The following is a 15,245-nucleotide window of genomic DNA, read 5'->3' as shown; positions in this document are numbered from 1 at the left end:
ATTGAGTTTCAGTGGACCTCGTTTCTTAGCTTACTGTGGCATTGAATTGCAGCTGATTGTGTTTTGGGCCCATTTCTCGTGTGACACTCGAACACAATTGTTCTGGAGTTTTGCCTTATAAACATAATTCCTAATGTTCAGAGTCAGCAGTCCTAAACCTTGCAGCTGTGAGAGAAAGGGCAGCTGGATTATATTGATGAAAGGCAAAACATGACAGTGCAATCAGCATATTTTTTGCAGGGGAAAACAATGGGCTATTTCTTTGTTTTGCAGACCCAGTGGCAGCAGTGAAGCCCAACCATGTCCTCAGGGAGCTACCGACCATTGGTGTCAGGGTGAAGAAGCAGAAGAAAAGGATGTGCTTACATGTAAAGACTTTTTGACAAAGATCTGAGCAATTTCTCTGTGCTTCTGGGCTCTTCAGAGTGAAGGTGAAGAGAAAGCACCATGATGGCATGCACACCTTGCGATTAAAATGCAGTTTGCATGCTCTGTGTGGTGCACATGGTCATCTTTGACCACCTTGCAGGGTTCTGTCTGAGGGGCCAGCACAGTTTGGTATTATCTGTGGATGCTGAGTACCAGAGCCACAGCCAGAGAGTTTGGTGTGAGGACATCACCAGCCCACACAGGTACCCAGGGTGGGATTTTCCCCTTCCAGCAGGATAAACGCCTGGGTTTCTTGGACACGTAGCCTTGTATATCTGCCTGCTTGCTACACCTTCCAGAAGTGCTGTTTGTACTATACTGATATTGTTTATGTTGAATAAATGCTTTCTCCAGCCTCTTTGTTGTGGCAACTCTTTTTGCTGAATTCAAAAAAGTTGGGGGCTACTTGTTTAAGCATTGTGGTGAGACATGATCATGATTATTTTTTTAATCTTTAATGAAATGTTTGTTTTGAAAAAGTGCATCTTCAAAATGGGGACACTTGTGCAGGAGCCAAATCCAAGAGCAGTCATAATGTTCCTGGTTTGGATGAAGTTCTTGAGCTGCACTTTCCCCCATCCCACAAGCACCCCAGAGCATCAGTCTGCTGTTTATTTCAGAGTCCAGGCACACAGATGTCCCTGACACTTGTGTGATTTCTGCTCTTACTGGAGGAAAAGGGATTTGACACCAGCTTCTGAAGTTTGTTTGCTGTTTGGCTTCACTCCCCATAGTGGGATACATGTGTTCAGACTCTTCTGCTGGAGGTGGCTGATGTGGATGTGTTAACTGCTGTTTCCAGTTGTTCCTGGGCACCGAGCTTTTGTAAGGAGAAGCACTGCCTCATGTTGTGAAAAAATGATAATGAACACAGACTGATTTGATACTGTAGAATAAACTACTGTATGATTATTCATTCTAATGTCTAGAACAGATAAGACAAGCTTTCCCTGATGTCCCCCATAAAAATCCAGGGGAGTTAGAAATTTGAGTTTCTCAGCAGTAATTATTGCTGGGGCTTTGACAGGGAGTATGAATGCTGTTGGGTAGCATATACACTTCTGCTTGAGCTGGGCTGGCTTACAGGGAAGACATTGGCTAAAATAATTCCAGCCAGCAGTGTCTTGACCTGCAAACTAAAAGGATCCTCACAGTCCAGTGAGTCACGCAGACAGTTTGTAGTTGAATGCTGGTCCTTCTGTGCCTGAGCTTGGGCTGTCTTGTAGTGGCATGGTTTTTGTCAAGGTTTCTGTCTTAAGAAGGGAACCACGATGACTTTACTCAAGACCACAGAGTGTAAATAACACTTAGGACACCAGTGCTAATATTTTGAGGGGAGGAGTAAGCCTCCCATCTCTTTGATTTTTGTACACTTAGCACATTGTAATGACTCATATTCTTCAGCTATCTCCTTTTCCTTCCACTTGCTACCAGAACGTTGACATGGTTCCTATGTTGTTGTCGTTTGGTAGACCAGTTGCATGAGTGCACATCTCAGCCCTGCAGCTGCTGTGGTCTTTTTCAACCCAGGTGTAAAGGCTTATTCTTTAACAATGTGTTTGAGTGGAGTTGGGGAGAACATGGTATAGAAAAAGAGGCAGGGAGGGGAGAAGGAATTTGTAAGCTCTTCTCCATGATCCTTGCCCCGCTTTGGTAAGGAAGACTTCTAAATGATAGGGATTTTTGTAAATCCCAGGAGTAGTAGTTAAGGCAGAGCTGCTTTTGCTTTTGTTGAGCTTACAGGAGGGCTTGCCTAGAGCAGAAAATGTGAAGTAGATTCAGATATACTCTAAAGACCTGTGCCTATGAGCTGCTTGTTGTGGAAAGACTCCTTCAAATATCAGCAAGGAAGGAGGAGCCCCAAACTACTCTAAGAGCAGTGTTTTTGTGTTCTGAACTAAAACTGAAACATTTTAGACAACCTAAATGCCTTTAGCCTGCCTAGCACACAGATTCTGGCACTTTTGATTGCATAGTTTCAGTCATACACTTATTCTGAGTGAAAGTAGAAATCAAATTTTATGAAAAGTTGTTGGGGTGGGGGGAATCATCTGGATATTAATAATGATAAATGCTTTACAGGGTATTGAAATACCCTGAAGTATTTTGGGTACATGGAACTGTCATAAAACTGTCTTTTCTGTTCTTATATAATTTTTTTTGTAGGATAAATAATAAAATATTTGAGAAGGAAAGCTATGAAGGGTCAGACTGTTGACAGGTCAGGAGCATCACTGCCCATCCATCCAGTGCAGGTGGTGGCCATACTTTGTGCCCCATTCATGAACAAAGCTGATGCTTTTCCAAGGCAGACAACAACTTCTGTGATCTCCTGTATGGCTGAGCTCTGAACCCGTTCCTGGGTTCATGTCTCACCTGCCTGACACCAGGAAAGGCTTCTGAAGAGCTTTTTGACTCTTTTTGTTGTCAGCTGTTCCAGATAGTTTGCTGGAGCCCATTGAGTTTAGCTTCTCTGACTCCCTTCTCTCCACCTGTAATTCTTGCTAAGGAATTGTATTTGTAATCACATTAGGTGGTTGAAGCTTAACTTACCAGCAGTGCTTTGTTTTAACTACTCTTTACCAGAGCTTGTTCACTTCCACGTTTGCAATAATCCAACACAAGCCATGAATTTCTCCAGAGACTGTTTGGCCCTGCATTATCCTTTCCATAGCTGAACAATACAGTGATTTAACTGATGCAATTATATAACTGATCTGTTAAATTCTGTACCCATTGGATGGTGATCTTCTGTGCTCTGACAGTGCTATTGCGTTGTGCCACATTAAAAAAAAATGGTGTTTTTTTAAAGCATCTGCTTCTCTGAATCCCATTTCTGCTTTAGTTTCTCTGGGGCAACTGCAGTAGAAATACAATTTCCTAATTTCAAAATGTTTCCAAAATGGTACTGAACTGTTTTTATACAGGGAAATGTGTTTTATGGGCTAAGACTGGAGCAAGGTTAGCATTACTGTGCTTAATATCAGCCATTCAGAAGAAGAACTTTGTTTCATGAAACACAATAAATACAGGTAACTTGAAGAGGAAATGTTGAAAAGGAGGAGGGTGAGATAAAAGAGCAAAAGGTTTTACTATAAAGCATTTTTATTTCTTGCGAGTTTTAGTAGGTAAACTGTGTAAATGGCAGCTTGGTTATGACTTGGGTTTGGAAACTGGTTCCCTTTTCTTAGGTTTTGTGGGTTCTTTTGCCTTTTAAACTGCCCGCAGTCCTCCAACCTATCTCCCATCCTGGCAGTGATGTTTATACTACACATTCTTCTACTGTTTTGTGCAGCAAGTGCTGTCACAGCTACACTGAATGAGGTTCCACCCTAACTACAATATTAACCCTGCAAATCTGTTCATTTTCTCTCAAAGCAGCCCCAGGCAGGGTATACAGGAGAATGTGTCCAATTGAAAAACTATGACAGACTTGGTGGTGCTGCACTGTGCTAAATTGCAAGAGAGCTGTGTTTTCTCTGCCAGAGTGGATCCTGTGAAGGGACATGCTGGTGTCCATCTCACACAAGTTACAGAATTTGGTTTTCGTTTTAGTCTCAACTTTCATTGATAATTTTATTGATAATTTCATTGATATTAATTTATTGAAAATTTCATTGATAATTTTATCTTTCTTTCTGCTGTTTGTCTGCTTTTAAACACTGAAGTGTGTTCCTCAGACCTGCTGCTTTCCTCCTGCTAATCGTCCAGCTCATGCTCCCCCCACCCCCAGTTTGTATCAGTCCTTTCACCTTTGTAGTCGTTGTTTTTAATTTTTTCTTCATTATTTTACTAAATACTGCTCTGCAGATCAGTAGCATCTTGGGTGGTGGTTGTACCACATAGCATTTGTAGCAGACATTAGTTTTGCATAGCGTGTGTACCTTATTTTGTCTGGACTTGTCTTCTTTGTGCTGCAGGCACCTCCTCCAGCAATTGTAGTGATTAAGCCTGGTATTTCTGCAGATTTATATTAAGTTCTGCTTATAAAGAAAGAGAAGAAACCCAACCCTTCCTTCCTTCCCCCCCCCCCCCCACTCCCCAACATCTAAACTAGATGTTTTTCTTCATTCCCTTAGTTTTTATCAGTGTTAGACCTAAGCTAGCTTTTGTGTATGAAAGAAAATTAGTTAAGTACCTTGTGGTTTATAGATGCCTTTTGTTACATATTACTCGGATTTATTGTGCAACGTTGGCCCGTAAATCATTTCATCCAGACGATTACCTGGCTCACGTTGCCTTTATGGTTTTTAAGAGCCATGAAGAATGGAGAAGTGCTGTTTTTGGCGGCGGCGGGCTTTGCTAGCCCCAGTGTCCCGTAACTCTCTCTGATGGCCGCGCTCCGCTTTGCTGAGGTTTGCCGCCTGCCTCTGCGGAGATGTTTACAAGGAATCCATTACTTTGTGCAGCTGAAAGACGGTGTTGAAAGAACAAAGGGAGTTTCGTGATGAAGCGTATCTGACTTCTCGCTGCTTTGCTTACCTTTTAAATGTAAAACTCGGTCATTTGCAAGGGCTTTTAGTTCTCAGGGCATCCCTATAAGATTCCACCCCGTGCGGAGCTGTCCTTCAGTCGAAAGCGGGGTTGTCTCAGAACCGCTCTCGAACGCATTTCTATTTTAATCCCCAACTTTGCCTGCCGCCTGCCTTCCTGGCTCCAGCTCAGCGCCCTGCCCTGCCCTGCCCTGCCCTGCCCTGCCCTGCCCCACCCGCAGCGCGCAGGCGGCCGGGCTCCCTCTGCGACCAAAAGTTGGCTCCATCCGCAAAGCGCCGCTCCCGCTCCGCGCTCCGCGCTCGCCGGCCCCGGGAAGCCGCTCGGACCCGCAGCCTACCCGCGGCACACGGGGGCAGCTGTCGCCATACGTACAACTTTTAAATGGAAAATGTCTTTCTCAAAGGCTGTCGATGTCCAGTGGTCCGCAGTCCATGAGCAGTTGACTAGTCCAGGTGTTTCTGCTTCTGTTCCTGTGCTATGTGAATTGGGAATTCGAGAGAAGAGTGTGCAGGATGGAGGAGCTGAGGGTTTGTATTTCTGTTCTGGTGACGGAGGGTTTGGGAAGCAACGGAAAGTCTTCCTGGGGTCGTCTTAATTTAGGAAAATATTGTTCTCAGTCTTTTTTGTCTGTTTCTCTTTCTGTCAGTGCTTTCATCAGTTCTTAAAAATGAGAACGACCCTTTTTGTTGGTACGGATTGACTGTCGCGAGTAGTATTCAGGAAAAACTTGTTTTATTGAACGTGATTTCTTCTTCATGGATTTTATCAGTGCATTTTGCCCCACTCATTTAAAACATAGCCGTTTCAAACCCTTAGAGCTGGATTCATTTTTAAAACTGCCGAATACTTGTCTGTGCTTTACTAAGATAAAAGTCATAATCAGAGACTGTGAGACAGTCCTATTGATTCAAGACTGGGGGTTTCTGTAAGGTTTTAAAGAAGATCATTAACCCAGGTCTATCTTTTCACAGGACAGTCGGCCCAATATGTCAAGACCTCTGATCACTAGATCCCCTGCATCTCCATTGAACAATCAAGGCATCCCCACTCCAGCACAGCTCACAAAATCCAACGCACCAGTTCACATTGATGTGGGTGGGCACATGTATACCAGCAGCTTGGCCACGCTTACAAAATATCCTGATTCCAGGTAACTTTAAAAAGCTTCTTCTGCATGCCTTTGGCAAACTCCTTTCCTTCCTTTTCATGCTTGGACATCCTGGGGCTGTCTCACAATGATGAATTTAGCTCCTTTTGTTTCAAAATTAAATTAGCTTTCTTTGTTAGTAGGCAGTTAGAGACTTACTTTTCTTTCTCTGCTCCACTGTGTTTCTGACAAATGGCACTTCTGCAAATCCTGATGCGTGTGTACTAAAACAAAGCAGCTAGTAAAGAGCACTTACTTTCTTCTACCTAGGATTCTGGGTTTATGCCAGGGCACCCATGCTGTGGTTTGTTACATTCAAAAACTGTAGTGATACTGCATTTAAGCCCAAAGGTGGGGGTGTTGGGGTATTTGTTTTGTTTCTTTTGGAACAGTAACCACTCTCCTGTACTGTCAACATGCTATCTCGGATGTGTCACTTGAGGCAAAGACAAGGTTGAATGAAATAAACTATAGGACAGTATTAACTGAATACTTTTCACAGAATCTTAGGACTTTTCAAATAATTAGGCTCTTAACTCTCACATACCTTTTGAATGAAGTATTTGTGACTCTGGTAGCTCACTGGTACTAAGCAGTCAGAAAACTGCTGCTTGTGTGAGCAAACGGTGCCTGTAGAGTAGATAAAACAAGAGTGCATCTCTAAGAAATCAAGTGTTTAACAGTGTGTGTGAGTATAACCTGGTGGTGCTGGCAGGCAAAGTGTAGTACTGTAACTCTAAGGGTTGGTTATGAGCCAGCAGGAATTCATTGTGTCCACTGTATGAATCTATATACCTTGCCCTTCACTGCCCAGTCCTGCTCTAGAGGAAAGGCAGTGTTCCCATTGTGTTCTCTCCAGTCAGAGGGGGGAGATTTTCAGTTTCTTGATCCCACAGCTCTGACTTGCCTTTTCAAAGGGCACAAAGCACACACACTTCATGGGATGTGACTTGGTTTAAAGCCTGGGTTTCACCTGATACTACTGCCTCTGCATCATCAGCTCATAGTGTTAGGTGGACTGAAATAGTGCTCCTGACAGGGCTGGAGGAAGAGAACTGTACATACAGTAAGGCATGTGGGCTTTCTTGTGACAGCCTCCTCAAGGAAGGCCCGGCAGAGGGGAGCAAAAGAAGCCATGCCAAAGCCTGGATCTGCCAGGAGAGATTGAAGTAATGTCTGGGAAAACTTGAACTGTTCTTCGAAAACCAAATCTGTTCTTTTGGGGGTTTTCTTAGAAGCCACTTGTGCTCAGCTCCTAGTAGTTGTGATTACTTAGTGGGTTTTTTTGGTAGTTGGAGCAGTGATGGTGTCTGACACTGTTGTGTATGCAGAATGAGAGGCTGCTGCTTCTGTTTTCATGTCAAATTCACAGAGAGAGTATATTACTTCAAGTGGAGAAACACAAAAATGTCATTCAAAAATGTGTATGGTGGCAGTGGAGTTTAAGCTTAATGTATTCTGTGCTCAATTTAGCCATTGTAGCACTTGAAAGTGAGAGCTATGCCTGTAGTATCAAAGCCAGTTTAATAAATTAAACATTTTAAAACCTCTTCAAACATAATTTAAAGAAAACCCATACTCTCAGTTACAGTCATTCTGTTTCAAGTCATTCTGACATGTGTTTGTGTTTCAGTTCTGACAGTCTTTTGAACCTCTTGATGAGTGAATATTTCCAGCGTAGCTGTTAGAACCTGGAATTCCCAGCCACTTCCAGAACCTGAGAGACTTTTTTAACATATTGCAGCTTCAAAAGAACAATTATTAAGCTCATTTGGATGTCAAGACAATGGCATGAAGCAGTAGGACAGTAATCATGATATAGTTGTTTGGGTTTTGTCTGAGATTTTGCCATCGGGTTTTTTTCCAGTGGAGGGTTGGGATGTATATATGTGTATGTATATATATATCTATGCATATTTGTATAGGGCAAGCGCTAGGTAAAAATTATCCAGTAACATTTGGACATTAATACAAATTGCTTCTTGGAACCTGACCTGGTCAGTTTGTATCTAGGTAGACTCTAAGTTTGTTACTCAACTTTAGCACAAGGTTATTGTCAACATTGCTTATATGTTTCCTTTTCTGCCAATATCACGTGTGTGAATGTTATCAAAACTAAGGATGGTCTCATAGATATTTTTGGGCCAGTTGAAACCTCCTGAGACTTACTGTTATATGAAGTATTGTCTATGAAAAATAAGTTCTTGATTATCTTGCCTGAAAGAGCAGTGCTCCAGGGATGAGTCAAGGCATCGGTTGCAGGCTCCAGCACGTAACAGGTTGAGACACGAAAGTCATTAGGTTTCTGACTCGTATTACATGTAGTCTAAGGGCCAGAAGCCTAAAATGAACCTTTCATCTGTGGGCCAGGTACCAGAGTCATCTTTCTTTGTGAGATTGAAAGGGTGATATTCAAACCAGCAGCTTTGGAGTCACTCTGACTTGCTGGTGTGAGGGAGACCTGTTCTGATAGAGCAGTCTCTGCTTTGGAGAAAGTGTACTCTTCCTTTTCCTTTTGGGGTCAACAGCATCTCACCTTGTACCTCGCTGTTTTCTTCCTCCTGGACAGCAGAGTATGAATTGGAAAGAGTACTTTAAAGAAGAGTTCCTTAAATTGTATCAGGTAAAGACTTGTAGCTTGAAGGGATCATTTTCCATAATTCTTCTGTTAGGTTCCCCAACCTGGTTTGTGCCTTGACATGTAAAATGCCTGCTGACAGATATCTATTCATTCCTCCAAAGAAACCTTGGTGTGACTGTAAAGGTGTCTTGCTACTGTTGCTGGATCCCTGCTCTTTGCTTTGGAAAGACCACTGTGGATTTTCCTCAAATGCTCTTGTGCTTGAAGGAGCCAAAGAATCAGTGTTTTGGGCAAAAGCTGACTCAGTGGAGCAATCTGACAGACAAGCAGCTTATCTAATAGATGGTTTGAATTGAGTAATCCTAGAATTATAAATTCTGAAGCTAAAATAATGCTTTAAAAAGCCCTCAAAATTAATTTTAAAATCTATTGGCATAAAATTTCAAAGAGTCTAATTATAATCCAGATTAGGAGAATCTGTTGTTTTCACAAGGAAAATCCCCTATGAATACTCTAGCTCATCAACAGGCTTCAGGTTCTCCCAAGAAACCAGTGAGACCATGCCTCAAACATGGTCTCATGAAGCCCAATAGTACAGTTTGCCGGACTTAGGCTTCAGGAAGAGGCAGTTTGAATCAGCCTGTCTACCAAGAAGACCTAATGTAAGATCCCTGTGATGAAACAAATAGCAATTTTCTTTTAAAGTCTGGGGAGGAAGCAGATGTCCTTTTAGTGCATTCACCCCTGCACAGATTGTACAGATTGTTTACTTGAAGTTACCAAATCTTCAGGTTGGTATCTGGCAACAGAGACCTACCTGTTAAAGGCTTGGGTGTACAAAAAAAATTTTTTTAATTGTTTGGTTTTTGCAAATGAAGATTTTTTTAAAAAATTGTTTTCTTTCCACTGCCCAGGGGAAAAAAAATTATTCCAGGAAAGGTGGATCCAAGATGAGGGTCTGCTAAAGGAGCCTTTCTCCCCCGAGAGCTCAGGCACATTCAGTGCCATTGCTCTCCATGGTCACCAGAAAGTCTGAGGAGGACAGGTTGAGGTGTTAGGATTTATGATTGTGAGGAGAGGAAGCACTGGCTGATTCAGTCTGATACTTTAACCCAAGCAGCCTACTCTCCTTCCAGTGCATTGTCATCTTGCAGTAGGATTGAACCCTTTGCTTGGAGTCAGCATTCCTACATCTCTCAGCCTTAATACTGTCTGCACACCATCTACCAAAAGTTATTGTGTACCAGGCTAAGACAACCTCAACTGAATTTTGGAACTAAATGGGAAGATGTTTAACTTTGATCATACAAGCATCAGCTGTCTGATATCTCTGATATCAGCAATATCAGCAATGTTGTCTATCTCGTATGTTCAAAGCATCTGAACTTCTAATTAGTTCTGTTCAAGTCATCTGGTACAAATATTTGCATAACACCACGGCATTGGATTGCCACATTCTATATTCCCACCACAGAATGGGAAAAATTCACTTAAAACCTTGTTTATAGCTTTGTAGAACCTTTTGGAGTATCTGTTTGTGTTGCTACATCTCCCATCTTGAGTTACTCCCTGCATATGAAGGTGGATTCTTCTTATACAGTATTTCACAATCCTTCCAAATTTCTGCCCAGGGCTATTTCAGGTTTTCATATGAACCAATCCATTCGTGTCCCAGTTTTCTTACCCAATCTTCACTCTCAGCCCTCAGGGAAATTAAATTTCACACACTTGGATCCAGTTAGGACACTGGCATTTTTTTTTTTTTTTTAATTTTTTTTTTTTTTTTTATTGGTAAGGGTTTCTTTTGCATCAAGATCACGGAATTACTTAGGAGAATGCCCAGACTGTCCTTGGCCTTTTTTATCAGTTTGAAAGAAAGACTTATCCTTCACAAGTTGTGTAGGTAGACTGCCAAGGACGTGCTGTGAATTAGGCAGCACTGCTTGCCTGTTTCAGAGCTCTGGCAGTTTCTGTTATCAGTCCCCAGGTCCAAAACAAACTGACATGGTCCTTAGTTCAAACTTCTGCAAATTGCAGCACCATGCTGGAGACTTCTGTCTTGGTGGGAGGCCTGTTGAGGTGAGGGTGGTCTGCACTTTGCATAGGCCTCCCTCTGTAACACCTCCCTGAAAGCAGCCCTGACACAACGTTCCTACTCAACTTGGAAAGTGCCTCTCAAACTTCTCTAAGTTATGCTAAACTTAAAGGAATACAAAATTTTCTAACTAATGAGCATTTGGTGATTTGGGTTTTTTACGGAAATATTGAGAGAGTGGGTGTTACTGCATCATTGTTTCTGCCCTCCTTATTTGGATTTATCTTCCTGAGAGGTACATCTCTATCTGTATCTTTCTAGAACAGCAATATCAAGAGCAAGCTTCTGTGAAAGTTTTCAGTATTGCTATAACCAACTTTGTCTGCTGTATTAGCATGAATGGTCCAGGTCACAGCTTTTTAATATTTTGTAACATTCCTGGCAGGAGGGAAATAGGCAGAAGAAGTTGGCAGAGGGTCAGTACAATCTTTGTCTTACCTATCCTGTCTTACTCATCTCGTTATTCACCCTTTGTATTTCATCATTTGATTGCTGCATGGTCTTGTGGCAAGGAAAGGTGAGGGCTTGGGATAGGGAAATACATTGACTCTCACTGACCTGTTCTGTGACCCAAGATAACAGATTTAACTTTGAGCTTCGCTTGCTTCCGACCAAGGTTAGCAAAAAAGCAATTTGTAGAGTGCTTTGGGATGATGATTGAAAGTGTAAAAGATTACTGTCTCTAAGCATAAATATTTATAGATTCAGTAACTGAGATAGAGGTTGATGATGTTGGTATCATCAGTAATATGTATTAATAAAAAATTAACTGTTCATTCACAAGGACCAGACTCAGCACAGTCAGGCAGTACAGTTCTGTTGGTTAGTGTAACCACATATACAGACTTGGAAAGAAAATAGAAACAGAACTGTGAATAATGCTATACTTTATGCCTATTTAAAGAAATTCAGAGAATTTGCACAACTGATATTTTAAAGAGAACTCTTGCAACACACATCTGTCAATAAAGAGCTCTGAGGGGTATTTTCTGGTCCTGGCTGAACCAAGATTAATTGTAGCTCTAGGTATGTGTATTGAATTTAGGGTATATATTGACCTCATTTTGCCTCAATTAATGATCATCACAGGTCAGTCATCACTGTTGCCTCAGTAGAAGTAAATATTTTTCAAACTGTAGTCCTGTAATATGTCTAACTTGCAAGGTCAGCACGTTGCTGCTGTTGCTTGTGGCTGGTGACTGGTGAAAGAAATAGCACCATCAGATTAGCAGGTTCTCACATCATGTGGTCAGTAACTGGTGGTGAGTCATCCCTGAAAGGGGCCACAAAATTGATGTCTGTCTTCCTGTTCTAAATGTCAGTAAAAGTGATCTCACGTGTATTTACTTGGAGGGTAAAAAGCATTGTCCTGTATTTATTCAGTGCTTCTGCTCTCAATTGTGTAAAATGACAGTAAAATCAAGACAGTGGATTGTTGGAGAGCTCTTTGCACATATGCAGAGCCAGAGAAGGTAGATGTGCAGACTTGATGCTACAGGGGTTCATGCTGTGCTTGTCTCTGGCTGCCTGACTATGACAGTGTATCAGGACATATGTTCAGAGGAAGAAGTGCCTACATTCAGGAGTGTTAGAAAGCTAAAGGCTTCAGCTCCCGATTTCTGAGGCTAGTAATCCTAAGAAGTAACAGTCATTTTTCTTGAGAGGAAAGAAGAAAATCCATAGCTGGATCATCAGTGTAGAGATTCCTTTGCCAGTTGGCTCATGTGGGTTTGTAGGGGTTGGATCAACCTGTAAGTCCAGCAGAGGGAAGGTTGTCAATAACTAGTCTAAGGGTCTGTGCTTTGAGAAATCATTTGATTGCAAAGGCTGCTTGAAATCCTCGGTAGATGGAAATTTAAAATTTGGAGGGAACCTTACAATTTTTGTATTTTTCTGCCCAACAGCATGGTTTAATAAGCTAGACTGAAGGCACCCAAGAAGTATTTTTCACTCTGCCTGACCAGTACCTGGGAAGATAAAACAATATTCTGAGTCTCTGGGTCTTGCTGACCTAATAAGAAGAATCCCATTAGAAACTGAGGTGGTGCTGATATTGGTCACTTCTTATAGGGCCCCAGTTTGAACCATAGTTGTGAGGTTCAGTGGTTTGTTTTGCTTTTTGCTGTACCTACAGAGGTTCCTGACGGCAAGGAGTATGTTAGCGCAAGGTTCTCATTCTGCTCCCACATAAACTGTTTGTACTTCGTCGGTCTTTCATAAATTGCAACGTAGTTGCTAAGCAAATTGGCATCTCGTACATACATAATTGCAGAAGCAAACATTTGGCTTCCAGTTTTGCCGTCAACACCCGGCCACCTCTTGGGTGTGTTTGAAGCTTTAGGATACAGATTCCAACTTCTGGCTTACTTCTTTCTGGTGATGATCAACCTTCTGGCTGGGTTTCATGTATACAAGTATGACTGTCATTTGGGGATGTATTTGCAGAGGTTGCGTAGGAAATGGTGAAAACTGCTCAGGATTCAGTGGTTATCTGCAGTCATTTTAATGCAAAAAAGGCACAAATGCTGTGTTGGCAAGGGAATGTCACCAGTTCCTGTTATGTGAACTTTTCCTCTAACTTAACCAGTCTGCAGTTTATTCAAATATCATAACCAGACAAGTGTCATCTGGCAATCTTTATTCTTCTTTTTCTTTTGTTCTCAACCTTTTTTTTTTCCTTTGTCTACACCATACAAGATGTTGATGTCTCTTTGACTCTTGCCTTTCAGTATCTTTTTTTTTCTGTCCCTGTTCTGCTCTGAGCATTGACCCTACTTCTGTCAGCTAAAGTCCCTCATTGCTTTGTCTTCATTTCTTTGTTGTACACACTTTTCTATCTCCGTTGGAAGGAGTCAGCTCACAGAGGTCACAAGTGATCTTTACCTGACCAGACCAAAGCACATTGCTTGCTTGCTTGTTCTTTTCCCCCCACACATGTATGGTTTACTGGCTCTTGTTGATAGTGAGCTGTCTCAGAGTAGGTAAGCAGCCAGCATATTTTATAGATATCTTAGATCATGCTTTTGCTTTTAGTGACATCGGTTCAGGGATACTCTGAGACTCATTCACATTGATCTCTTTCATTGAGTCTTTAAATCAGTAATTGAATAAATTGTTTCTATCCCTGCTGTGTACATTAGCTTGGGTCTGTGCAACTCTTCCAGCACAGTTGTCTCTGCAGCTCATGTGGGCACTTTTCTAGGCACTTTCAAGGCACTTTCTGCCTGCTTCAGACAAACAACGGGCTTCTGCAACTGTTTGAAAGCATTTAAGCTGAGCTTGTATCTTCTACTTGTGGATTGCTTTGTAGGGAGATGCCTTTAGGAAAGCAGTGGGCTCACAGTCACTTTCCTATCCAGTCCTTCCACTGTGCAGCACCGTGTGCGTTGACACTTGGGTAGCTCAGGTGCTCAAAGCAATATAGCGCGATGCTCCACCTGGACTCGTTTTTCCTGCTTCCAGCAAACTCAGCTGTGCCACGTCTGGTACCCAAGCTAATTACTGGAGACCTATCTTTCCTATTTCTTCACACTGCTGCGTTTTGCAGAACAGGCATTCGGTGAAGGACAGCAACACTAGCAATACAGCTTCTGTGAATCGAAAACTTTCCATTTGCAAAGGATTAAAAGAGGTAAAGAGGGAAAGTAATAGAAAGATGCAAGGGTTTTGTTCAGAATATGAGATTGTTGTGCAAAGCAGTGTTAAATGCAATGGGGTATGCTTCAGCAGTTCAGCAATTTATAAAGATAAATTCTACTTTCTAGACTGCAATGGGGTTTTTATGCTAAAATGTGAGAAGTTTGTCAATCAAATGGTAGACATAATTGTTCTTTAAGTGACCTATTAACATGCCATTCCTTTTAATTAAAAATTGTATTTACATTCTCGTTCAGGCCATATTTGAACTGTAAAAACTCTTTCCATATGAGGTGTGTTGCAGGTGAAAGGCTGTCACAAGCTGTGTGACACGGGTAAAATAGGAGTGATTGAAGTCCCAGTGCAGCAACATGTGGCTTGCCTTCGGCTCCCTGCTGACACAGAGGGAGATGGAGGGATAAGCAGCATCTCCCAGAACCACACCCAAACCCTTTGCATTCCTTGCCTAAGAAATTGCTTGTAGGTGCTTATGGTAGCATAGAAAGTTATAGTATACAGCATTTGCCATAAGTGTGTCACTGCAGAGCAAATGATGGATTATGTCCTTCCACACCCCAAAAGTTGTTCTTTGTTCTGTAATTAAAAAATAAATGTTGCAATGTTGAATTGGAAATATTTTGTGCCGTACAATGAATTTGTTTTGTTAGGTTGCCTGGTTGTAATTGCAGCAATGTCGCTGCAGTAAACCCATGTCATGGGGTAATGGTTTCCTGCCGCTACACCAGTGCCAAGCACTGCTTTGCTTAGCAGCTCTATTGCTGTTTATCTCCATCAGCCCCTGTGATTATTTTGCTTCTGTGAAACTTTTTTTCCTATTTTGTTCCTTGCATACTATAAATTAT

General features: G+C 41.9%; 1 protein-coding gene across 9 annotated transcripts in view; it reads left to right on the top strand.

Moving 5' to 3' along the window:
* Window positions 1-15,245, top strand: part of KCTD1 (potassium channel tetramerization domain containing 1) — a 100,228-nt gene that overhangs the window by 61,568 nt on the left and 23,415 nt on the right. For 7 of the 9 annotated variants that reach the window (XM_058832766.1, XM_058832768.1, XM_058832761.1 and 4 more), the window contains one exon: window positions 5,895-6,073. In XM_058832766.1, the coding sequence (XP_058688749.1) occupies window positions 5,910-6,073 (164 nt within the window). In that variant the 5' untranslated portion in view covers window positions 5,895-5,909. Of the gene's footprint in view, window positions 1-326; window positions 432-5,326; window positions 5,451-5,894; window positions 6,074-15,245 lie in introns of those variants that run through there. The other 2 variants (XM_058832762.1, XM_058832767.1) reach the window with 2 other exon arrangements.

This window comes from Poecile atricapillus, chromosome 2 (genome assembly GCF_030490865.1).
Source record: "Poecile atricapillus isolate bPoeAtr1 chromosome 2, bPoeAtr1.hap1, whole genome shotgun sequence".
NCBI classification, from domain to species: domain Eukaryota; kingdom Metazoa; phylum Chordata; class Aves; order Passeriformes; family Paridae; genus Poecile; species Poecile atricapillus.
This window is presented reverse-complemented; position numbering and strand designations above follow the sequence as displayed.